General features: G+C 38.8%; 1 protein-coding gene across 10 annotated transcripts in view; it reads right to left on the reverse strand.

Moving 5' to 3' along the window:
• The window catches only part of LOC139463935 (neurabin-1-like), a 118,530-nt gene that overhangs the window by 40,964 nt on the left and 50,946 nt on the right, over positions 1–26,620 (reverse strand). The window contains exons 1-2 of one of the 10 annotated variants that reach the window (XM_071245388.1): positions 18,306–18,418; positions 13,950–14,259 (exon numbers count right to left, since the gene is read on the reverse strand). The exons of 6 other annotated variants lie outside the window; for them this stretch is intronic. In XM_071245388.1, coding sequence (XP_071101489.1) covers positions 13,950–14,032 — 83 coding nt within the window. In that variant the 5' untranslated portion in view covers positions 14,033–14,259; positions 18,306–18,418. Of the gene's footprint in view, positions 1–260; positions 382–13,949; positions 14,260–16,451; positions 16,545–17,773; positions 17,880–18,305; positions 18,419–26,620 lie in introns of those variants that run through there. 3 more of the 10 variants (XM_071245390.1, XM_071245389.1, XM_071245391.1) reach the window with 3 other exon arrangements.

Below are 26,620 nucleotides of genomic sequence, written 5' to 3' on the forward strand. Positions count from 1 at the left end.
ATGACAAGCATAGCTTATTGGGAACCAATTCTAACCTGGAATCCCCACTGAGAAACCAGCAGAAACCAGTGCACCACTAAGCACAATATCTGACTACAATAAAGCCGTAACAGAACACATGCCTCGCTTCAATTTGATATTGACAACTCCTCTCATTCACAAAGTAAAACAAAGTTCAATATCAAATCCAATTTCAGAGAGTCAAGCAAGGACCATACACCAAACAATGACACAAATACTGTCACTAAAACATCACCTACCACAATATCAACGACCCATGTAAGTCAGGATAAAATCCATGATCCAGTATCACTGAGTCCAGATAACCACAAACATCCGCCATACAATCTCAAATATATTGACAAAATATAGCGACTGTTTCTTCAGGTAGAGCCGAGCCATACAGCTGTATATCCTCCAGGAGCAGAGTGACAGGAAGAAGGCAGTTACATCACAAGCAAGGCTTCCTCCTGTCAAGTGTTGCCACTTCCCTCCCTCACAGTCTGCTTACTGAAGGAGTCATTACTGCCAATTGGGGCACAAGTGATTACTGGTCATCAAACTGACCATTAGGACGGTGGTCAGTGGTCTCCAGTGGAGTTCAGCTGGGGATGGAAATGAGCCCAATTTGATGGACTGATCTTGGAGGTTCAACTGTGGCACTATAGTGCTTCCAATGACACTTACAAATCATAAGCAGGAATCAATACACCAAGTGTGCGATGGGGAAGTGTTATTAATTTTCTGTCAATGAATTAGCCTAGACTAAACTTAACAGTTGTGTCAACTTTTGACTGATGAAGCCAACCTGTGTTGCAGCATACAACAGCAGTTTTCAGCCTGATTGTGAGGACCATTATTAGCTTAGTTTTACTTGTTCTGGGCCCACTTGCACAAAGCGATCTTAGCGCTAAGATGATCGTAACTCCCATACTTTAACACAGGCTTACAATAGTCGTAGCACTAAGATCGCTTTGTGCAAGTGGGCCCTGGACTAAATGAGACCAATGTTATATCTTGTTTTACATACATGTTTGGGGTTCAATATGGAAAGAGGAAGTAAGAACATAAAAAAGGGATGATTTGGGATTCATTTTCTAAAAATTTAATAAAAATGTTTCAGAAAAACAGAAGTTACGAATTCAAACCCAGCCCTTTATAAGCAACATTTTTTCCTTTTTCTGTGGGATAGTCCATCAAACATGTAACTTATATGATCAGGCCTTATATATATATATTGGTTTAGTTACTGATGTGAATACACCAATATTAATATCTTGACTACAACAGCTTTAATTTCTAGAAAACATTTCTCTGTTATTACATGTAACTAGGATAGCTTTCGTCAGAACATAAATAAATCACATGAGGTCAAACTTATCATATTGCTGACCTGTTGAACAGCAATACTGAAGTACACACCATGTTCAACATATCCGTATGTTGCACTGTTGAAGATAATAAACATTCCTGGTATCAAATTTATTTCCAAATTCCAATGTAAACTATCTCAAATCCCAACAATATGATCACATGAAACACACAAGACTGGAAAAAATTAACATTCGAGTTTTCAAACTAAAACTAAAAACTTCAATTTCAACATTTCAATCTAAATTACCTCAAATCCCAAACATCTGATAATTGATACATGCTAACTGCAAAAAATTAACATTCATATCTTCAACTTGTCACAATAGAAAGTAGGGCAGTCATGTGCATCATGTCTTAAAACATTTAAAAAAGGGAATAACTCTGTAACATTATCAATTTTCAAAGATGTTTTTTGAACACTAACATATATATCCCTCTTTGATATACACAATATCTCATCTTTGTATCAATAGTGGTCTTTGTAATAAATTGTCCCCATGATCGGACACACGAAGCCGAACCCTATATCCCCTGCTAAACTTCGTGACAAGGATAATAACTTTCAAGGTACCACAGTACAATATTCCCGAATGGCAACAACCTGATCAGTTATTGCATGTTGTGTTGTCCTAAACGAGGAGTATTGATTACACACTAAAGTGGTAAATCGCCACTGGAATGTTGGTTATGTGTCCGAGTCAGCTGCCAGGACGAAGACAGATGGGCATTGCATAAACTTACTAATTTCTCTGCTGGGATAGGCTGTTACTTGACATGTACATGGATGACAACTTGACAGTGTGTAAGTTTTTTGATTGATTATTAAATCTGATAGGTAATTTCAGGTCATTTTTGTGGTAATATTATTCAATGATTGTTAGGGTTGGTGAACTACGTGGGTGTACTACAGGCAAGGTGGGTGAACTACAGTCAAAGATGGGTGAACTACAGGCAAAGGTGGGTGAACTACAGTCAAGGTGAGTAAACTAGTCAAGGTGAGTAAAGTACAGTCAAAGGTTGGTAAACTACAGTCAAGGGTTGGTAAACTACAGTCAAAGGTGAGTAAACTACAGTCAAGGGTTGGTAAACTACAGTCAAGGGTTGGTAAACTACAGTCAAGGTGAGTAAACTACAGTCAAAGGTTGGTAAACTACAGTCAAGGTGAGTAAACTACAGTCAAAGGTTGGTAAACTACAGTCAAAGGTAAGTAAACTACAGTCAAAGGTTGGTAAACTACAGTCAAAGGTTGGTAAACTACAGTCAAGGTGAGTAAACTACAGTCAAAAGTTGGTAAACTACAGTCTAAGGTAAGTAAACTACAGTCAAAGGTAAGTAAACTACAGTCAAAGGTTGGTAAACTACAGTCAAGGTGAGTACACTACAGTCAAAGGTGAGTAAACTACAGTCAAAGGTGAGTAAACTACAGTCAAGGGTTGGTAAACTACAGTCAAGGGTTGGTAAACTACAGTCAAAGGTAAGTAAACTACAGTCAAGGTGGGTAAACTACAGTCAAAGGTGAGTAAACTACAGTCAAGGTGAGTAAACTACAGTCAAAGGTGAGTAAACTACAGTCAAGGTGGGTAAACTACAGTCAAGGGTGAGTAAACTACAGTCAAGGGTTGGTAAACTACAGTCAAAGTTTGGTAAACTACAGTCAAGGGTTGGTAAACTACAGTCAAAGGTTGGTAAACTACAGTCAAGGTGGGTAAACTACAGTCAAAGGTGAGTAAACTACAGTCAAAGGTTGGTAAACTACAGTCAAGGTGGGTAAACTACAGTCAAAGGTTGGTAAACTACAGTCAAGGTGGGTAAACTACAGTCAAAGGTGGATGGGTGCCATAAAATCTACTGCCCCAGGATTTCACACACAGCTTTAATCAGTATCAGCCAATATGGTGCAGCAAGCTTTATCAAAGACAACCCCTTCTTCAAAGTACCACAAATGACACAAGAACAGTACCATCATAAATCCTCATCTCCCCAGTTCATTACCCACGTATCTCAACTACCGGAGAAGACAGCTGGCTCCCAAGATAAGGGATGGAGGTGAAGAGACTGGAGTGGGGTTATAAAGAAAGTAATAATAAGTTGTTGTACCGATAGTTTCTGTGGGACGACTGAGGAAGGTACAAAACTTGATACTACTAGTTTACAGTCAGGTAGATGAACAACAAATATATCCTTGTCATTTGGAAGATATGTTATCATAAGTCATTAACTTATCTATATTAAATTACAATCAAGATGAATTTTCAGTACAAGTAATTTCATTTCTGAAATGGTTGTTGCATCTCATCCTTGATGAAGAAGAAAAATATTCTGTAAAATAGGCCATGTCCATCATTTTTACTTGCTTTTTCAGTGAGTATGGTTTTACACAGCTTTTAGCAATATTCCAGCAATATCACAGTTGGGGACACCAGAAATGGGTTTCACACATTGTACCCATGTCAGGAATCAAACCCGGGTTTCCGCGTGATGAGGGAACGCTTTGACCACAAGGCTACCCGACCGCCCCACTTGTTTATTCATATGTCTACCCTAAAACATGTAAAGGTAAATAAGCATAATTGCTGTGGTTGATTAAAAATAAGATTATTTTTACAATCATCTTATAACTAGTTTATTTATTACCTTAGTTCCCTTGATATTTTATTTCAATATATTTTTACACCTGACATATTGCCTATGGACCAAAACATAAAATTGGTAAGGCCAAAGATAACATCAACCAACACCTAGGAAACACCATCCCGTTACACTGATCTCATTTTTAAAAATTTTACCTGCTCCCGTTCCATGTTTTTTCTGATGTGGCTGGAATTGCCACAGTTTATTACTCCTTTATGTTTACATCACTGCATTTGCTCCTCTTTCTAAAGCCAATCTGTGCCATAACTAAGTTACAAACCAACTCTGAAACTCCTCTTACTGACTCTTTGCTACTAAAGTGCCTGATGTAATTTCTAACTTCTTAACTCAGAATGAGTTTCAACACACTGTCTACATCTCTTCTTCTAAAATTGTACATTTCAATTAAACAGCTAAGCATTTTATCCAAGTCCCTTCCATTGAGGGTCCGCCTCACATCCTCAGTGCCGAGTCAGACGAGTAGACGGAACCCACACCATCTTGTATCTCCTCTCCACAAGACAACCATCAAAGGTGTAATGGCACCGAGGAACTGGTTCCTGACAAAAAGCCTGGCGTTTTTCCACGCATTACTTGCAGAGACTTGCGAAGCAGGCAGCGCCCCAGAAATGTGCATTACAAAGATGACAGGGCATGGAGGGTTGTCCACGTGCAGCACATACAGTGGCTCATGTGTGAGGGCTATTCCTGAGGGCTATTCCTGGCTGGATATTTCAACATATGTTTTCACCTATTTGAACATTTCCCTCACCCAAACTTAGAAATAGCATGACGAGCCAATGCTTTAACAGCAAGGCTACCCAACCGCCCCATATAGCATTTGTCATTTGTAATAATTGTAGAAATATAAACAGAATGGTAACATATACTGATGGGACACAAGATGCTCTCAATCCTAAATGCCATGTAGCTATCTCCCTCATATCAAAAAAAAGAAAGAAGAGAAAATAAAAGAGCTTTCAAAGTATTTCTGATTCTTCCCTACCATCATAACTACTCCTATAGTGCCAATACTTCCATGAAATGCTAACACTCACAATTAACAGATTCTTCACTTTATTACCCAACAAAGGAAACAGCCAAATTTCCAAATTTCTTTACCATGCAAGTGAGCTCAGTGATTTCATAACCCCTTACCAAGCACCTCCAGCCATGAAATCACCTTGTGTCTGCTACAAGCATAAACACAAAACATCCTGATCTGATTCTGTTTCCAGACTTTTTTGCAGATAGGTAAGAAGAGATGAACAGGTCTAAATGCTATTAGACTTGCACATAAATGATGTCTGTATATTTTACTTATGTAACTCTTCAGCAACCCATTCTTGTCATAAGAGGTGACTATGCTTGTTGTAAGAGGCGACTAACGGGATGGGGTGGTCAGGCTCGCTGAATTGGTCATGTTGGTTTGATGCATTGTCTGGTCCACACTTGATAACTTACAGACCGCCGTCATATAGCTGGAAATTTCCTGAATGCAGCGTTAAACAACAAACAAACAAAACTTGTATAACTAAGTACGCGAGCTGTAATTGATGAAAAACATTTCCTGATCCAATAAAAATTTGTTCAGGAACATTTATGTCGTGTTATTATGGTCATGTCTAAGGAAGTTTTTCCACATGTCGATTTAAGAAACAGAACTCTCATCTCTCTAAGCCGTCAAAGAAAAACAAATTCAATATCATTACACCCGCTCATGTAAAACAACAACCTCAAAGGCCACATTACCACAGTTAGAAGCACCAATTAACTTGTTCATGCATCGCTGACATACACTACGTTGCAACCACTGATTAATATACATAATGCATATCTTAACGACCATCTTCAAAACTGCATCTCAATTTATGCAACAAAATCATGATGAACTGAGGAGACAACAAAATTAACCCTTAACCACCCTCCCATACTTCATAAGATTACTAACTGCAATTTCTTGGCAGAATCTAAAGGAGCCAGAAGTAAGTCTAGATGTGAGGAGTTCGCTCTCTTTAGATGGCGTTTTTGATGAGAGGAAATGTAGCAAAGTTACAGGTTTTCCACCAGGGTTACTAAGAACATTCTATCTTCCACATGTATTTCTTTCTTGGGTTGGCCCAAAAACATGGTCCAATGTAATCAAATGTGTCTTGAAGATAACTAGTGAACCTTTATACTCCAATCTTTTTTGGCAAGGAATAACAACATCAGTAGAACAGAGACCGGGGAGATCTGCCAGAAACATCCCCATGGAACATTACAAAGTTGATGGTACTAGGCTTAGAACCACAGAAGAAACCCATTTGAACCTACACATGACGATGCTTGCTAATTGTACAAAACCTTGAAATCATTAATCTGCCTCACATCTTCAATTAACAGCTTTTCTGAAGTGGCAGTAACATGCATTATTCTTATGGCATCAACATCTGTTAGACATCAACTTGGAGTGAGTGAACGAGTGAGTGAGTGAGTGAGTGAGTGAGTGAGTGAGTGAGTTGGGTTTAACACCGCTTTGAACAGTATTCCATTTATATCACGCAGTGTCAGTTTATTATTGGAGGAAAGCCAGAAGTGATGCAGGACTGAGACGTTTACCACTTTGGTGAAACCCATGAGTATGGGTACGGTGCTGACAAACCTAAAAAACATAATCATGGCAAACTGGGATTCGAACCCATGTCCATAGGTTTCTGGCCTGCTCAAGGGACGCAACACTGCACAACGAATTGTGGTGCCTCAGATGACTGGGCCACCCAGTTCTCCAGTGTTGGTGGTATTTGAATTCATGTTACATACCTAATTGGTAATTAAAAAAACAACTGCCGTATGTAATAGATTTGCTTCATCTGCAGCTGTGTGCCTATCTTTCATCATGGCATATCTATGATATTCTATATCCTAAGGAATAGTGAGTGAGTGAGTTGGGTTTAACTCCGCTTTTAACAGTATTCCAGTTATATCACGGCATGTCAGCTTAATGTGGGAGGAAAGCCAGAAGTGATGCAGGTCTCAGACGTTTACCACTTCGGTGAAACCAATGTGCATGGGTATGATGCTGACAAACCTGGAAACATAATTGGGGTGAACCGGGATTTGAACCCACAATCATAGGTTTCTGGCGTCCCCAAGGGCCGCAACTCTGCACAGCGAATCACTCCTAAGGAATAACTCATTTTCTTATAATTCAAAATATTGATATATTGTGATACTACTGAGTCGATATATTAATACTTAACTTTCCAGTCAATGACACCCCTAAATAGATACACAAAATACTTTCCTCATGGATTGACATCTTTCCTTTTCTTTCTTCCACTATTCAATAAAATACCTAATCGTCAACTTCTGATGTTACAAATTCCTTCTGCAAACTACTTCTATTGTATGGTAGTTATACAGTCCTTGAGATGAAGATAAATCTCTAATCTCTAAACATTTCCTCAAACAATACTACCCTACACGTAACTAACCCAATATGCATGTGTAATACAAAGCTACCCAAAGCAATTTAGAATACATTCCCCAGGATAACCTCCTTGGGTTGTGTGTCAGCTTTGGTTAACAAGACCATCTGTGCTGGTCGGAACCCTTGGGACAATTAACCCATCAGGAAGCTAATTATCTCCCCTGAGAAAAAACACAGATTTGTGTGTTCAGCCCGAAATGAACACAAACTTAGAGTCTTCTTGACAGGACTAGTGTTACTGAGGGCCCACAGTCACACTGGTAGCTTTCTTGAGTTGCAGTAGACAGTCAGAATAACTTACTCATACACGAGGCTGGCCAATGTCACTCCGTACAGCTGAATACTACCTAAAGATGGTTGGACAACATAGGATATCTATCAAATTAGTGAAACTACAAACTGTATCATCAGAGCTTTCAGCAATCATGAATGAAACATAAAAAGATAGAATTAGATGCACAAGATAAGATAAGATAAGATAAGATAAGATAAGATAATATTTATTGCAGAATCGTTCCATTACGGGACACATGCTGGTTTTCAAACACTTTCCCATTGAACTTGGGACTATATAAATAGATTATTATTATAATAATGTCTAAAAAATGCACCATGAAAGGAGTTTAAAAGATATCCTGTCAATCTATTACATGCCATTCATTTTAGACATGCGGAACTGTGATTCATGCTTGTGTCCGTTCAATAGCCTCAGAAGCAGTAACTACATTTGAATGCACTCTGATATGCTGAGGGGGCACGGGTTGTTGGCCCAGTCGTCTAAGGCGCCGCAATTCACTGTGCAGAGTTGCGACCCTTGGGCACGCCAGAAACCTATGATTGTGGGTTCGAATCCTGGTTCGCCCCGATTATGTTTCTAGATTTGTCAGCACCATACCCGTGCACATGAATTTAAGCAAAGTAATCAATGTCTAAGACCTACATCACTTTGGTCTTTCCTCCCACATCAAGCTGACATGCCGTGATATAACTGGAATACTGTTAAAAGCGGCCTTAAAACCATCTCACTGACTCAAATTGTTTGATAGGCATTACTAAGAAGTTGACGGATGACAAGAGAGACACAATTTAAGGATAACAACTTCTTTAATACCGTGAAAAGCGACGTTTCGGTATAGATCCTTATACCATTGTCAAGCAAGACAGTTATGCTTGACAACGGTATAAGGATCTATACCGAAACGTCGCTTTTCACAGTATTAAAGAAGTTGTTATCCATAAAATTGTGTCTATCTTGTCACTCACTCACTCTGATATGTTGACCTGGGTTATTATGTCACACACTTAACATTGTGTGGAGTCTTCATAAGTTTCTTTGATCAGTATGATTATCAAAGAATAAGACTCGGAGCTATGGCATAATATACCCTCTGAAATGAGGTCCAGTATTTGAGAAACAGGGCTTGATGCGACATTTTGCTGGATAAAAAGGTCATGAGGACATTTTCAATTCAAGTTTATCCCATTTTGACATTCTTCTGTATCTTTACCAAATTAAAACAACAACATCATCTTCAGGCCATTTTGGTTGACTATCAGTCAATGCCCAAGCAAAGGGTCCATTCCGAAAGCACGGTGATATTGCCCAGTGCATGAGTTAGGGAAGACTAACATCTAGTCTATGAAATGAACATATTTTACAGAAAAAAAGTTGTTAGATAATAGTCATAAATATAACAAAAAGGAGCCAAGAGACTTTCTTCATTTTCAGACCTGATACTGCAGTAATCTAGACTTGCCAAACATTATAGACTTGCATGGGCTGTATTGGATATATTTGTTTCAGGGTCTGTATGACAGACTCGAGTTAGGGGTTAAGCCCCTCACACACTCTGGAATATGGCAACAACCCACAGCTCCATGTGGTCAAGTTGGTCAATGGAGGCACTCAGTGATTTGGGTGGAGAGGTTGGCATTGTTGACATACAAGATATCCAGATGTTAGCGATAAGGTGCGACTTTTGTATCTGTGTTGTATCACTGCAGGAGGCTGTTGCCCTGGAGAGGTGATGGATGTAGGGGGAGCTGTTGGCCTACACCATTGTGTCTGGATCCCATCTTCCTTCTGATAACCCACTGGTAGGCAGTGCTCTCTGGCTGAACATACATGCTGATGTTAAGATGCAGATGCATAGAGCCTAGCCATCCTGGCTGCCTCCCTGTCATATTTCACTGGTCCAATACCAGTGTTTTCTGGCAAACAAACGCTTTGGATTAAACAATCTGCTGATTTGGAGGACTTAAAAGGCATCTGAAGAACTTCAGAAATAAGAAGCCTTTTGAGGTGCTTGCAGAAGAAAAAATATATTGTGTTTTTGAGTTAATATCCTGTGAGTTCATTAATCGTACACAAAACACAATCAACAAGGGCAAGTCTAACTATTCTGCTCAGCATCAAGTCAAATATTTCAACTCACACTGTCATTTATGAGACAACTAGAAAGATATAATACCATAGCAAAACAACAATTAATCATCTTTGTTGTTTTAGTGGGAGGGCTTACATAACTTGACACGTAGGGCGCCATACAAGTAATGAACATAAAGGAAGAGCCATTTGATATTCTTTATTTAGAGAGAGAGAGAGAGAGAGAGAGAGAGAGAGAGAGAGAGAGAGAGAGAGATATATATCTTTCAAGTAAGGCAAAAGTATTGGTAATTTTTTTTAAATAAACACAGGCTCCTACCACAATATTCATTGATCAGTCACTTAGAAGTGTACTTGACTTCCATACTGACAATAACACTAACTATCTTTGAGTAGATGGGAAACACATTTTCTTCTCAATACAACAAATAAATAACCCCTGATAACCTAGTCCAAAGAAATAATTAGTGTTTCCACTCACATAACTATGTTGTGTCTTCACTGTCATAACAGAACTAAACCTCCAAAGAACAGCTGTACATTAAGGCTCTCTTTCTACGCCGACTGTCAAACAATCTTACCTTATGACACTGTACTACTCCACTGATGATACAGTGCTATTTCCATTGGCAAAAAGCTCAATCAAAACTATTCTCATCCACATACTGATTTGTTGCGGTTTGACAATTCATGCAAAACCTAAAATACAACATATCCTTGGGGTTAGTTGGGTCAAGCATGATTGCTTTTCAGATATCTTTTATCTGCTAATGTAATGTGGGAATGTAGCAGGGCATAGATTTATCTAACAGAAGACATCTTAGCAATATTCCAGCTATATAATGGCGGTCTGTAAATAATCGAGTCTGGACCAGACAATCCTGTAATAGACATCATGAGCATCAATCTACACAATTTGGATATGATGACATGCATCTGCCAAGCCAGCGAGCCTGACCACCCGATACCATTAGTCACCTCTTAAGACTAACAGTCACCTTTTATGGCCTATTCTCTACTCGGATCTTCACGGGACTCTTGGTCATGTGGACAAGGCGTCCAACATCAGATCAGAAGGTCCGAAGTTTGGTTCCCATCATAGCACCTGGAAATTTTAGCACCACCACAAGAGGAAAGTCTAAGTGATATTGGTCGCTTGGAACCTTGTGAAATGTGAGGTGAGGTGAAATTGGGTTTAACGTTGCGTCCAAGATTTTTGTACTTATATAGCGACGTGCATGCACGTGTGTGTGGCTGCTTGTACTAGTCCGGATTGATGCCGATTTATAGTGATAGCACACTGAGATGCCATGCCGCAGTTTAACATGAATACCCCACTCAGACACAGTATACTGACTCCTAGCCGACCATTCCATGTTTAGCCCCTAAATGCCGAGCGCCAGACAGGGTAACAACAAGTACCATCTTTTAACGTCTTTTGCTATGACGCGGTCAGGGATCGAACCTTGTACCTTCCGCTCTCTGGGCGGACGCTCTACCAATAGACCACAGAGGCAGTCCTTGTGAAATGTATGAGCACAGGTATGAAGGCAGACAACCCAAGGTCATAAATGGCCTAATTAGGGGGTCAAACAATTGATCTGTGGGTTGTGGCATTACTAAGAGATGCAGCTTTGGGTTAGAAATCAATGTTGATCTGCCCTAGAGATGTCATCTAACTAATGTTACACATTGTTGTCCACCAGAAAATCTCAGTGATCCTGATGTTTCCAAAAGTCTAAAACAAATGGACATATGTTGCACTTGAACCCAGGTCTCATACCACTCAGCCACCTTACGAAAAGATGGATATCGGTTTACTAGAAAAGCAAATATTTTGCGGGTACTCAACCACGCTGTACCATGTCGAGCCTACTTAGTAAAATAACAGCTGTAATGATTCATGATGATTCTAACCTTGCAACATACACAGGGATAGATTGTGGGCTTATCAATACCAACTAACACATGATACATTATTAATAGCTGTGTTGACTGCCATATGGTCACAACTCAGTCACAAAATACACAAGTTCAAGCAACTCGAAATAGCTGAAAGAACAACAACACAATGATAGATCTCCTCACAAGCTTTGCTGAACATGGCTATGCCACACAAGCATGGGCCACAAACAGCTGTGTACACAAATCAACAATTTGTACAAATGATAACTTAAGGTCCTATCCTTTCCTATCAAGATTGATGTTTCAGCATTAATTTGAAGAGGGATAGTAGTTCTTTAACATTAGACATAATGTTCCTGGTTTAGCATCAGCCATTATGTAGCTTCTTAAACATTGGACCCGATGTCCTTTCTTTAGCATCATGCAGACATGATGTCCCTAGTGTAGTATCAGACACTAATATCCCTACTGTAGCGTCAGACACAGTCTGTTAAATGTTAGACACTAATGTCCCTTCTTTAAAATCAGACACTAATGTCTCTTCCTTAACATTTTACATGATGTCACTTTTGAAGTTTGATACGGTGTCCCTTCTTTAGATCATGCAGACTGCAGCACAAGACACAATGTCTGTTCATGATGTTAGACATGATGTCCATTCCCTAAAAGCAGACAAGATGTCCCTTCTAAAACATCAGACAAGATGTCCCTTCTTCAACATCATACATGATGTCCCTTCTACAGCTTTAGGCAAGATGTCCCTTCTTTAGCATTTGCCATGATGTCCCTTCTAAAACATTAGTCAAGACGTCCCTTCTTTAGCATATGATGTCCCTTCTAAAACATTAGACAAGACGTCCCTTCTTTAACATTTGACATGATGTCCCTTCTAAAACATTAGACAAGGCGTCCCTTCTTTAGCATTTGACATGATGTCCCTTCTAAAACATTAGACAAGATATCCCTTCTTTAGCACTTGACATGATGTACCTTCTAAAACAGTAGACAAGACGTCCCGTCCCTTCTTTAGCATTTGACATGATGTCTCTTCTAAAACATTAGACAAGATTTCCCTTCTTTAGCATTTGACATGATGTCCCTTCTAACACATTAGACATAGACTCCCTTCTTTAGCATTTGACATGATGTCCTTCTAAAACATTAGACATAGACTCCCTTCTTTATGATGATGGCTGATTTCCATGCCGGGTATTGCTGACACACATCTTGTTCCTCCATAGCTTGATAATTAGCTGTCAGACATTATGGGCAGATTGTGGCATCAAGCAATTAGCTATACACATCCTGTCTCCTACCTTTCTGAGAATGGCTTCCTGACAGCTCACAGTCCAGACAGAGAAGTATTGGACTGAATACAAGCAGCATTGATTTCTGACTCACAGATGATTCAATTTGGTTCAATATTTCCATTAATTTTCAGTTTATTACTAATAAATGACAAACATGTTTGACGGTCAAAAAATGATTTAGATTTATCTGTTGTGCAGGAATCCATCCAAAAATAAAAACCGATATCACTTGTGATATTGAATGTTGTTGAATGGCTAGAGGGAGGACATGAACTACTCTTCAAAGATAATGGTAACAACCTCTGTTGACATAAATACACGATCCAAGAATATTTCTATTTAGAATGTTCTTTCTACTCTTGATAAGCTTTCTGATTTTTAAAAAGGATGTACCGTATTCGGCGTAATAAGCGCCCCGCTCTGATAAGCGCCCAAGGCGATATTTGCTAATATATTAGCAAGTGAAGAATCCCAATTAGCAACCCTTCCGATTGATCAATGAACACAAGACTTATTCATTCGTGTATAATACGCACTCGTGTGTTATATGCACCCCAAATTATGCGCAATTAAATTCTGGAAAAATATATCTGTCGTACATAAACAGTCAGGCCATCAGCATAAACCACAAAATTTATCTCTCAACTCTGTTTTTTCAACCAAAATAATATTCTTATAAGGGCCCCCTATTTCTAATTTTGAGAGCGCCCTGGGTGCTTATTACGTCGAATACGGTATTTCATATGACCAATCTCAACCAGCACAACATCAATAGATGAACCTGATATTTATTTTTTGTTACACACCATGCAAAACATAGTTAGTAAACACATATTCACATACACGTCACATATTGTTTGTCAATACTTACGTGAAAACAGCAAGTTTTGAGCACTCAAACTTGGCCTTAATTCGAGCAACAGTCTTGGACGTCGGCTTGTCAATGATAATCATTGTTCAATCAGTTCATGAAATACCCAGATACAAATACCAGGGCTCTTGTCTTGTCACTCATTGAATGTAACAGCATTTCCCAAAGCATTTAACACAACATCCTCTGTCACATCACTGTTAATATCCACAAATAACGGAATATATCACATTTCATGTCAGGCTTAATTGTTTAAGTATTCCGATGGACTTAATCCTTGTGATATTTTCTTCACAACTTGTTTACACTCCTGTTGAAAAAGACATAAATTGACATCAAAATTCAGATTCCATCAGTTTGAAAAAACAAATCCTTTTCTTGACCAAGAGATGAACTAAATTTGACACATGAGTATACCTTCCAGTGAAGACCACTATTTCAAAACAACTATCACAGACAAAACCAGTCTATTAAATATAGATCTAGACTGAGTACGGGGTACACAAGCCAAACCTAACCTGCCTTTATCAAATGCCAGCTGTCAAAAGTCAAACAAACGCTAATTAAAACTCCATATTTAAACCTGCAACATCAAACACTGACCCTCGGCTGTAAACAAGCAACACTAGGTACGCCCCTTCAACCAACACCTAGCACCAACAAGCTAGAAACCTACACAGGCAAATTACACACTGATTACATATTACATATGGTGCAACCATCTGGATAATGCCGGCACACAGATGTGAAAACATGGCTATGCATTTCGTTTGTCAGTTACAGAAAAGTTTGAGGGAAAACTGAAATTTTGTAGGCGGAGTTGAACATATTCGCTTTGACATCCTGGCCCAGACAGACTCTCCCATCACTCACAATAAGGGAGCCAGTTTCACCAAGTCCTCAGATGTTTCAGTGACTAGTGCTGGGGAGGATTACTATCCTTGCCGTCTGAGCCATCAGCAGGCTGGTTATATGTGATGCTTGAAATACTCATGTTTTCACATGCACTGTTTTGACCTGGATATGGCTAACGTCTTTAATAGCAAGTTTAATTTTCCATATCTGTTGAAACATGACTACAGATGTCAGACGATGCAGGTCCAATGATATCTTCCCCACAACTCATTCCAATACGAAAAAAAAAACACTCTTGAAATTGTGAATCATGACTTTAGAACTTGTAAATTTACCATGAAATAATTGTTAACAATTAAAAATCTACAAACTTGTCCAGTAAAAGAATTCCTCTTTTAAGGTAATGATGAATATCTTTGATCCAAGTAGTCATGTGTGAAGCCCATTTGTGGTGACCCCTGCCGTGATATTGCTGGAATATTGCTAAAAGTGGCATAAAACTCACTCCAAGTAGTGAAATCTGAGAAATTAGGGAAAATATCTCTTAGTCTTAAGAAGCAAGAAAGCTACCTAGACTATCACGCAAGACAATAATGAGTAGAAACTGGAGCTATTTGATTGTAAAGGTATGCAGAACCTGCCAAGATGAACATCCTGAGCTAAAGGTCCTCAATTCTCACAACATCCCTTCAAGTAGTCCAGCACAAAGACTGAACATCCCACCTGAGATGACCAATGAGAGGCCCATTAGAGGTCCATCAGTGAAAGGAGGGGTGTTCAGTTAGGTCAGTGAGAATCATCACCTGCTGCAGGTGTCTGTGGTATTACTGTAATACTTCTCAGCCTATAAACTCTTCACATATACAACCAAGGCAATAAATAATGTTGAAATAGCACACATTATTTAAATAAAAAACAGGACCAAAATCATCTGGACAGCTGTGTAAAATTGAAATTTCCAAGATTATAAGATAAAACACTATCAGAGCAAGTAATGAGTGAGTGAGTGAGTTTGGTTTTACGCCGCTTTTAGCAATATTCCAGCAATATAACGGCGGGGTACACCAGAAATGGGCTTCACACATTGTACCCATGTCGGGAATCGAACCCGGGTCTTCGGCATGACGGGCGAACGCTTTAACCACTAGGCTACCCAGCCGCCCCAGCAAGTAATGAAGTTCTACTGGTTATGTTTCATGCTAGTGAGTGAGTGAGTGAGTGAGTGAGTGAGTGAGTGAGTGAGTGAGTGAGTGAGTGAGTGAGTGAGTGAGTGAGTGAGTGAGTGAGTGAGTGAGATGTTTTTAAGCCACTTTTAGCAATGTTCCAGCAATATCACGGCAGGAGACACAAGAAACGGCCTTCCTACATTGTGCCCATGTAGGGAATTGAACCTGGGTCTTCAGCGCAATGAGCGAACACTTTAACCACTAGGCTACCCCACATCCTTTTTTTATACAAAAACACCTCAATACATCAAATCAATGTGCATGATTTCTGCCTAAGGCCAATGACAAATTTGTTTGTATTTTCCTCATAATAACAAAACCAAATTGTCCATGTCTATGTTCCCAAATTTTGTGTTGAAAAGGAAATCTGGCAAGCCTAACACAACTTTGCACAGCAAATTACAGCGCTACACAAACTCACCCACCAGGATATAGCCCCATAATGAAAAACCATAAACAGCTATCTGCTAGTGATGATAGTGAAGAGAAATTCACATGTGGGATCTGGCCTGGTCCACTTGTGTTGATGGTAACAGTGGCACCAAGTCATCAGACATACCAACTGAAGAAGGAGCACTGCACGGTCCAGAGTCATTAGGTAAAATCAGCTCATCCACTTACGGAATTCATTTTCAAATCTAGGTTTCAGATCCAGAAATTCTTCTACAGTTCCAAAACAAATGATTTACTCTGTATTTACAAACAAACCTTGGATATCTATCATTGCAAGATGTAATATGTTGGACTTCATTGATCTCATAGCAACATCTACCTTGAGAATGTATAGTTAAAACTTTTTTTCAAGAATGTTTCTTACCCAAGTCTTTGAAAGGCATTTAGAAGTGATACACATAAGGAAGAGAATTTATGGATGTCAACTTCTATATTATCAGGAACACAACATTTTGGAGTATATACTTACTCCTTCACCTGCTGAAGGAGTAAGTATATATCCTGAAACATTGTTCCTCATAATAGTGAGTGAGTGAGTTAAAGCTTAACGTCACATCGGCAATATTTCAGCCATATCGTGACGTAACAAAATTGACATTAACAATATATAATAAGTAGTATAAAATTCTGCCGACGAAGGGCAGTATAAAAACTAGCATAGCACAGATTGTCGTAAAACTAGTTTGAATATGTTAAAAGAGGTAACTAACAGAATCATTTGACAACACATTATAAAAACGGGCTATAGATTGCCACCAACTGAAGGTTGATCACCATGCTAGGGTCCATGGGGACTTACAGTACTTTTGCTACCTGCATGGACCCCAGTCGGATTTACATCATCCTTCCAGTTGTTAGCGACGACTGACATAATTTAGCCAAGCATTAAAAGAACATATATGCTACGATTAAAAAGTGGAAGATATAAATATACTTTGAAAGAAGTGGTCTTACATGTTCCTCATAATAAAGAAGTTGACATCCATAAATTCTCTTCCTTGTGTTTCTTACTGTATCTAGACCTATCAGATCATACATCTTAAACAAAATGCTACGGCAACAATGGTTACAGTTTCAGTCTCATAGGAAATATTGAAATATTGTTGTAGGTTAAAGAATAACAGTTTACAGACTTGGCAATCACATATAGTTTTAGAAAAAAAGCATGAAAGTCAAAGGGTCCTTATGTTGAATATCATAGTTGTAGTGGATCCATGGATCCTAATGTCATAACCTCAAAGATCCCAGTATCCCGAACTGACATACAGAGCATAGCTGATACAATACTACCTGAATACAGTGTCACTTCTATTCCAGTTTAGTTACATCAAGCACACCAAAGATTCCAGCAGAATGGCACAACTACACGTCAAGTCTGTTACTGCAGTGAAATCTTTCCTGCTTCATTATCAGGAACCTCGAGACCTCCCTCAGCACAACAAAACTTGCTACCAAATGGAGGTCGCTGACAGTTGAATCAGACAACATGTAAAACACATCACACACAATTTGATACCTGATACACCAAAACATAACATAGCGGCCAGTCACAGAACTCATCACACACTGGTTGAAAACAGGTTATTCACATCATCATGTTAACATACCAATCTCGGAATGATCACAACAAAATCCATATAAAACTGATCCAAAGTTGGAATCCACAAAAACTAATGCTGGCAGGAATACCTTCACAAAAACGGAAAGTCAGCTTGGTTGCTGAATCCACCAAAAGTCCAGTGACTCAAATCACATGGTTAACTCATCGACAGATTTCACAAAAGATGAAAGCATTTCTCCAACTTTGAAAACTACAACACACCTATGTAATCCTCTGAGATGAAACAGTGAGGACTCTCCACACAACGGTGCTGACCAGCTCACTGGTGTAGTACTACACTTGCAGACAACATGGCATCCATGTGTGCAACAGCATGGGCAACGCCGTGAATGAAGCCTCACTCTCACCCCTGTCTGTCTGTCTACATACATGACGAGATGCTGCCCTTCCTCCATCCCCCATCCCCGAGGTAACCACAGAGGGTGTATACGAGGGGGGCACGGAGCCAAGCTTAAACTGAATGTAAAAACATAAGTGTTCGAAATGAAGCATGAAAGTCAAAAGGTCCTTGTCGCAGACCTAATGTTAAACATTAACAAGGTCCCCAGATTCAAATACTATAAGTCAATATTTGGCTGAAATAATGCTGATGCGGCGTTGATTTTTAACTTACTCAAATACAACAAGAGAAACCCCACGGACCCCATAAATCCCCCTTAATTTGGAACTCTGCACAGCCTCTTGAAATACTTGTCTGTACACATCAACTCATATTTGTTGAACAAAGGACCAATATTGATGAAAATTGTGTGGGGCCTTAACCTTAATCCTTAATTTCCAACATTATTTTCTTCATAAAAAATATCACATTGTTGTACATGCCTAACTGTAGCAGCGTATTACATTTCGATGGTTGACTATTTCCATATCCAGGTGGAGTAAAAGATTTAATACTGTTGTCATTAAAGATACACCTTAGAGCAATCAAAATGGCATTGAAAACATATGAACATCTTTGCTGGATACTCTATTTGCTTCAAAAATACATGTATATCAAAACCCAAATTGTTGATGTTTTTAGTACAGATATTGTAACCTATCTAAGGCTTTACATATCTTTTGTTTGGTATACAGATCTGTCGACCCTAAAGATGAAAATTTTGGGGAAAATCAAATCTAAATGACAAGTATTTTCTACATATGTTAAACCCTAATCAACTGTCAGACCAATTAATCAACAACACTGAAATGCCACTGTCAGATTTTAGGTTCATAATAACTATAAGGACACCAAAACCAGGCCAAGATTATTAATTTTTGGAATCACCTACCGATCCAAATCAGACTTTAAGATGATTTAAAAAATCCTGAACAATGCATTTTAATATATATTTTTTCCCCAACACACCAATCAAATTTTTCAATTTTAAAATCTGTAATTCTCCAGAAAAATTTAGTATGGCTTCAGGTTCCGATGTGTACAAAATGACACACAGGATCATACCAAAACCCAAACTGTTTATGTTTCTAGTATGGACACCATAACCTGTTTAAGGTTCTAATATGAGCAAAATGTTGCAAACTTACTTTGCGTGTACAGTTCGTTTCCTACCATTCTCAACCCGCTGACAGGTGTAAGGTTCCCTATGGGATTAGCAACATTCAAATCAAATCTACCACAGCCTGGCTGCACTAACTGACTAATTACACACGCCCTAAAGAATCCGCACGCTGTACGCTAAACATGATAATGTAAAGTCCCGTTCTTATCTTCGGCACTCACAGAACTTCTCTCATCTTCATCTGTATCCTTCACCTTGATCAACATGATATCATAACCTATCAAAATATATGACACATCATCCAAACACTTCCCTAATGAAACTAGAGACACAGATTTGTTACACAAAAGCAACAGATAAATATCTGCAACACCATCCCAAACAGATACAACATAAAATGTGACTTTACTTAAATATTATTAAAACAAATATTTTCTAAAAATTAAAGGCACATAATTGGTTACCGAAAGTATCAGACAAATCTGCAAAAAGTCTCATGTTTGACTTCATCATGTTCATGATGCTACCTTTAAACCATAAGCAATTTAACTAAGATTAATTCTGGCTTGAGGTAATTCAAATTTAAAAGTTTAAAGTCAGACCATTATGGCGCCACCCAAGTGAAATCAGGACTTGCACCTGACCCTGATAAGAGCCATGTTGTTGGATCGGTCCTGGATATATAACCCTCCTGCGGACTTATCTGATATACTGAAAGTCTATCAAAGCTGGCTGTGTGCCAGAGATTTCCACGGGACTGCCAGCCACAACAATATACACACAAGCATATAAACACACAACATAAACACGCTGCATGTGCACTTAATGTTCTAATGATTCCTTGTCCTTCTCTTCTGTGACATCCAATAGATGAATTGAAGAACTGAATCAATGGCTGCATATGGAATCTGTCAACCAAACAACCAACCAGCCAACCAACCAGCAAGCCAACCAACCAACCAACCAGCAAGCCAACCATTCAACCAGTCATTCAACCAGCCAGGCAACCAACCAACCAATCAACCAAATGAATCTATGTCACTAATGTTTAAACAATGTCATGAAAACTGAAACCTGTCTTGATTTCTGCAAACTAGTGATCTCATGGTATCACAATATGTTTGTTTTTCTGTTTAATGCTGCACTGAGCATTATTCCAGCCATATGACTGTGACCTGTAAGTAACCAAGTCTGGACCAGACAATCCAATGATTGATATTATGAGCAACAATCCACACTATTACAAGGGTTACAAGGACCGACCACGTCAGCAAGCCTGACCACTTGATCCATTTAGTAGCCTCTTCTGACCAGCACAGGTTGCTGAAGGCCTATCCTTCCCCGGAATACCCACAGGGATGTTATCACAGCATCACAGCGACAGGCTTGTTGGCCACCAGGGTAATGATCATGTTGTTATTGTGAGCACCACAGGTGTAACTAACGTTGAAAACCAATCTCACCAAAACAAGATCATTTACTCTAATATGATACCTCTCTGTGTCAAGACCTGATGCTACCTCAATAGAAAAGTCGTATCAGATGAACCCTGATCGTAAACTGACCGTCCAATCTAAAGAGTGAATGAGTTAGTGAGTATGGTTTTACGCCGCTTTTAGCAATATTCCAGCAATATCACGGTGGGGGACACCAGAAATGGGCTTCATACATTGTACCCATGTCAGGAATCGAAATCAGGTCTTCGGCGTGACCAGCGAACGCTTAAACCACTAGGATACCCGACCGCCCCTTCCAATCTAAAGAAGCATGTTTGGTTTCTTGAGTCAATCAATACCAACTACACTTGTGCAAAATTTCAATACAACTTGAAAAAAGATGGCAGATTAATAGCCACAAATGGGTTTCTAAACATGGCCACCATGTCCGACCACAGACCAGCCACATCAGGGAGCTAACAATATTCTAAGAACCTACATCCTTCTACATCCTTCTACAGAATAACTCACTTCCTCAAAAATAATTTAGCACAGATGAGATCTATCAAGATGAAAAATCTCAGGCTGTGGAAGAATATAAGCAATATGTTACAACTCACCTTGCAAATTTATGAGTTCATCTTGTACCAAGTTCTTATCTAATAATCGGTGAAGCCTTCCTCATATATAACAGGTATCACTTTCAGATAACATTAATCTCTTCAAAGTTCATGTATTAGTTCGAGTTATTATATCTCTCAGTCATACTCAATTCCCCAGGATAATATTATCTAGGAATCCAAACTAAGTGCCCTCCGTAAGAAAATTGGCAAACTATTGATATTTTGTTCCAAACTGGGATGTTTTTTAAAATTCTTATCTTCTTAATTTCAGAGATCTCAAAATTTTACTAAAACATTAAAGCATCTTCTTTTCTATTGATCCTGTTATCTGTGAAATACAAGTCCGCTTGACCAACACCAGGTATAACTTCAACATGAATTGGTAGGGGTACACAAAATCAGAGATCCAGACTACCAATTGTTGGACTTCCATATCTGTTGAAGCCTCGGTGGCTAAGTGGGTTAGGTTGTTGACTTTGTGTGCTGGCATTTAGGTACCTTACTCTGAGAGTTTGGGTTCAAATCCCAGATAAGATTTCACCCCAAAAAGTACTAGAATATGTACTTTACTTAGGAAGTGTAAACGCAAAAATAACATGTTACATGAATAAGGACATTTGCTGTCAACCTTGGGCCAAACAGCCTATGAGGAGGTCTAGATAAATCTCAGGTACTTGGTACAAAATACATGAATGTTATTTCTGCCTATGAAAAGCTTACATAGTATTCTGTTGACATTTTACATCAGATATATTGAGGTGAGGTGAGGTGAGGTGAGGTGAGGTGAGGTGAGGTGAGGTTTAACGATTATTGCACTCATATAGCGACGTGCATGTACGTTTGTGTGTTTGTGTGGCTGCTTGTACTAGTCTGGACTGATGACGATTTATAGTGCTAGCTCACTGAGATACCATGCCGCAGGTTAACATGAATACCCCACTCAGACACAGTATACTGACTTCGAGCCGACCAGTCCTTGTTTTAGCCCCTTAATGCCGAGCGCCAGACAGGGTAACAACAAGTACCATCTTTTAACGTCTTTTGGTATGAGACGGCCGGGGATCGAACCCCGGACCTTACGCTCTCCGCTCTACCACTAGACCACAGAGGCGGTCACATCAGATATGGAAGTATATATATGTACATAGAAAAAGTATATGTTAAGTGTCTTAAAAACATGCCCATAATTCACATTTTAAGTTAGCAACACAATTTGCAAAATTACATTCTACTGTTAATGGTTTATGGTACAAAAAGATTGCTTGAGAAGGTTCAGTTAAACACCAAGTGATAAAACTGCACATATGTTTCCGATCAAAAGGATAGCACTCCATCTCAGACTCTGGCAGAGAAACAAATTTCACACATTCTTCAAACTTACAACATTTTTGTGTCTATTATATGTCCTTAGCACATTCCTGGAGCATATTCATAGTCTCCCATACTCATATACTGCCAGCATAATCGCCTGAACCCAGGGGTGGTGAGTCAAACCTTAAGTCTTGCACATTAACCTTGCACACTTTGCACATATTTAACAGTGAGGTGCTTATTTTCAGCAGTAACAAGTTGCTTTCTCTCATTCAGGCACTTAGCTGTGACTGTCCTAAAATCTGTCATGTAGATTGTCGCAGTTTGGGACAAAACTATTCTATTACTAGCTAGAGCTTGTATTTCTTAATAATTTACAGATGACTAGTAAGCTGGTCTCGACTAGAAGAGACTTTACTAGACTTCGGACTAGTGGTTCAAGTCACTGTTTTCAAAGGATGTAATCAGTAATGTTTGTGTCTACTTGACAGAACTCATCTATTGGCAACATTTTTACAGGTTTTAATGTTAATATATACCGTATTCAATGTAATTAGCCCCCTATTCTAGTAAGTGCCCATGGTGATATTTGCTAATATATTGACAATCCCAATTAGCACCCCTTTCAATTGATCAATGTACACAAGACTTATATATTCGTGTAAAATACGCACTAGTGTTAATGCACCCTTAATTACGGGCAATTAACTTCTGGAAAATATATCTGTCGCGTATAATAAGCACAGACTTTTTTTTGTATCATTTCAGGCTGTCAGCATAAACCATGAAATGTATGATCTTTCAACTCTGTTTTTTCTCTCACCAAAATCATGTTCTAATAAGAGCCCCTTATTTCTAATTTTGGGAGCGCCCTGGGCGCTTATTACATCGAATATGGTAGGCTATAATGAGAGAGCTTACTAAACAGATAGTGATTCTACTTGACTCGGATTCGGACTGGTGGCTAAGTCGCAGTACTGTGTAATATATTTTTCATCTTTGCACTTTCTTAATAATCCTAAAGCAACATTTCAGTAAGATATTAGTACCTCTAGCAAGTGATCATCAGCTCTCTAAGGGCTGATAACATACCAATGGTTACATGTACACTTCAATTTAGGTGCCATATCTGTAAAATTAAAATAAACTGATCATTTTCATAGAAAAAAAACTCTGCAGCACTCAAAATTCAGAGCAGTTATAATTCCCATGCAATTCATTTTAGGAAAGGGTCTCATCCAGGGTATTTTTGTTCACATCAGGACACTGCTGATTTCAGGAGTGTTTTAAATAGAATATATGTAGTTAGCATATACTCAGCTTGCCACAAGCATTGTTCCAGGATACAGCGTGCTGTGTTCATAATTGGCTTGCACATCAAACATATTTGACTTTCTCATGGGCGTTCCTGTGGGTAAAGAAATATGCATGACAAAACTCCCCAACCCATCTACCCCCTAGGTTGGTACTTCGCGGTTCCGCGTAACCCTGTCCGTTATCCCATCACATACCTTCACCTATCAGTTATGCTGCTTCTTCATGACTTTCAGCTTTTACCACAGGTGAGAGCAAAAAAACGAGAGAGACAAAAAACATTACCTTGCCAATTAGTTGGATGAGTGAAACACTACGTGGCCCGTATTGGACTGTGCATTCAAAATATCACTTCTCTTGCCGGTATGTTCCACATATAGGTGGTATTATTGTAACAGCCAATAATATTTATACAGAAAACATCATGAGACTATATGAGACAGTTGGGAGCTCATTACAGTTGGGGTGTGATTTTAACATAGTCCACTCTTACGTATACCAGTTGGAGGGCACGAGTGGCCGAGTCATCTAAGGTGCTGCAAATGGTTGTGCTGAAACCTAACATGTGGTATCTGGTGAGACGGGATAGAAATGTGAATACACAACCTAGCATGGTAGAGACAGCTAGAGTTGTATACTCCCTAGGGAGCTGAGAATGAAAATTGAATGTACGCTTATTAGATGATCGCCTAATAATTAGGAGAAAATTGTCACCATTCAAAGTAACATTTGTATACGAGTACCCTCACATTTCTTATATATTTTTCTTATCGACACACTTTCCTTTCGCAAAGACTCTGTATCATAATATGGAAGCAGAATGCATCCTTTAGCTAAGCCCTGTATCATAATATGGAAGCAGAATGCACCCTAAAGCAAAGCCCTGTATCATAATATTGAAGCAGATGCATCCTTAGCAAATCCCCATATCATAATATTGAAGCACAATGCATCCTTAAGCAAAGCCCTGTATCATAATACTGAAGCAGAATGCATCCTAAAGCAAAGTCCTGTATCATAAAATTGAAGCACAATCCATCCTTAAGCAAAGCCCTGTATACAATCCATCCTAAAGCAAAGCCCTGTATCATAATATCGAAGCAGAATGCATCCTAAAGCAAAGCCCTGTATCATAATACTGAAGCAGAATGCATCCTAAAGCAAAGTCCTGTATCATAATATGGAAGCACAACTCATCCTAAAGCAAAGCCCTGTATCAAAATATTGAAGCAGAATGCATTTTAAGGCAAAGCCCTGTATCACAATATTGAACCAGAATGCATCCTAAAGCAAAGTCCTGTATCATAATATCGAGGCAGAATCCATCCTAAAGCAAAACCCTGAATCATAATATTGAACCAGAATACATCCTAAAGCAAAGCCCTGTATCATAATACCGCCAATATTCCACAATATCAATGTTGACAGCTCCTATAATTGTAGCTGTGAGTAATTACCCTGGTGTTGATACATGTGCTAATGGAGCATTAGAAGGCAACTGTTACCATTAACCCATTTCCTATGATTACTGAAATTAAGGTTTCAGTTCCTAGCAATTATCTCCCATGTTGTAACAAGCAGCATGTGATACAGCCACCTGCTCCACAAGCGTCAAACAACTTCCTACAAACATGGAGCTAATTAAAATTTACATCGGACTCAAAAACTGCCTCTTTTTCTACACCACTATTTGGACAGAAACCAAGATTATTAAATATTTGTTCCAGCTTTCAAAATACTATAGAAAATGTTGCATAATTATTTTAGATCACTTGAAGACACAGATGCTATAAATATATGTAATTGATTGAGAACTTTATGAACACTTTATGGAGTCATAAAGGTATCTAAATAAGCACAAAGCGCTGTCAAGAGTTCTATTCAAGTTCCACGAATAGCAGATGAAGTACAAATCCGACATTTCCTGCAAACAGCACTTTTAACTCTCCACACAAAACACACGTCCCAGTGTAAGTCTCAACGTGCTTGCCGATTGATCAGCACTGTCTTATAAAGTGTATACTGAAATCGATAGAGAAAAAATTTCATTTGTATTGCTACTTCCATGGTGATGCAGTCATCAAATTAGTTGTTTCAATCAGAGGTTGTTACTGAGATTTAAAACCACTGACTGTCCAATCAGAATCGTATATTTTCCAAATTCATAGAATGATTGTTTATCTACCATTTAAACCCTTATCTTCCAACATATACAAAAAATAAACTTCAAATTACTTCATACTGCTGTTTATCGGATTAGATCTTCACTTGAGTTAAGAATGCAATCTGTTGCCCAATTAAAAGGGTAGTTTATTGTGACAGCCAGGCAC

The sequence above is a fragment of the Haliotis cracherodii genome, unplaced genomic scaffold, assembly GCF_022045235.1.
Source record: "Haliotis cracherodii isolate W230 unplaced genomic scaffold, xgHalCrac1.p SCAF_16, whole genome shotgun sequence".
NCBI lineage: Eukaryota > Metazoa > Mollusca > Gastropoda > Lepetellida > Haliotidae > Haliotis > Haliotis cracherodii.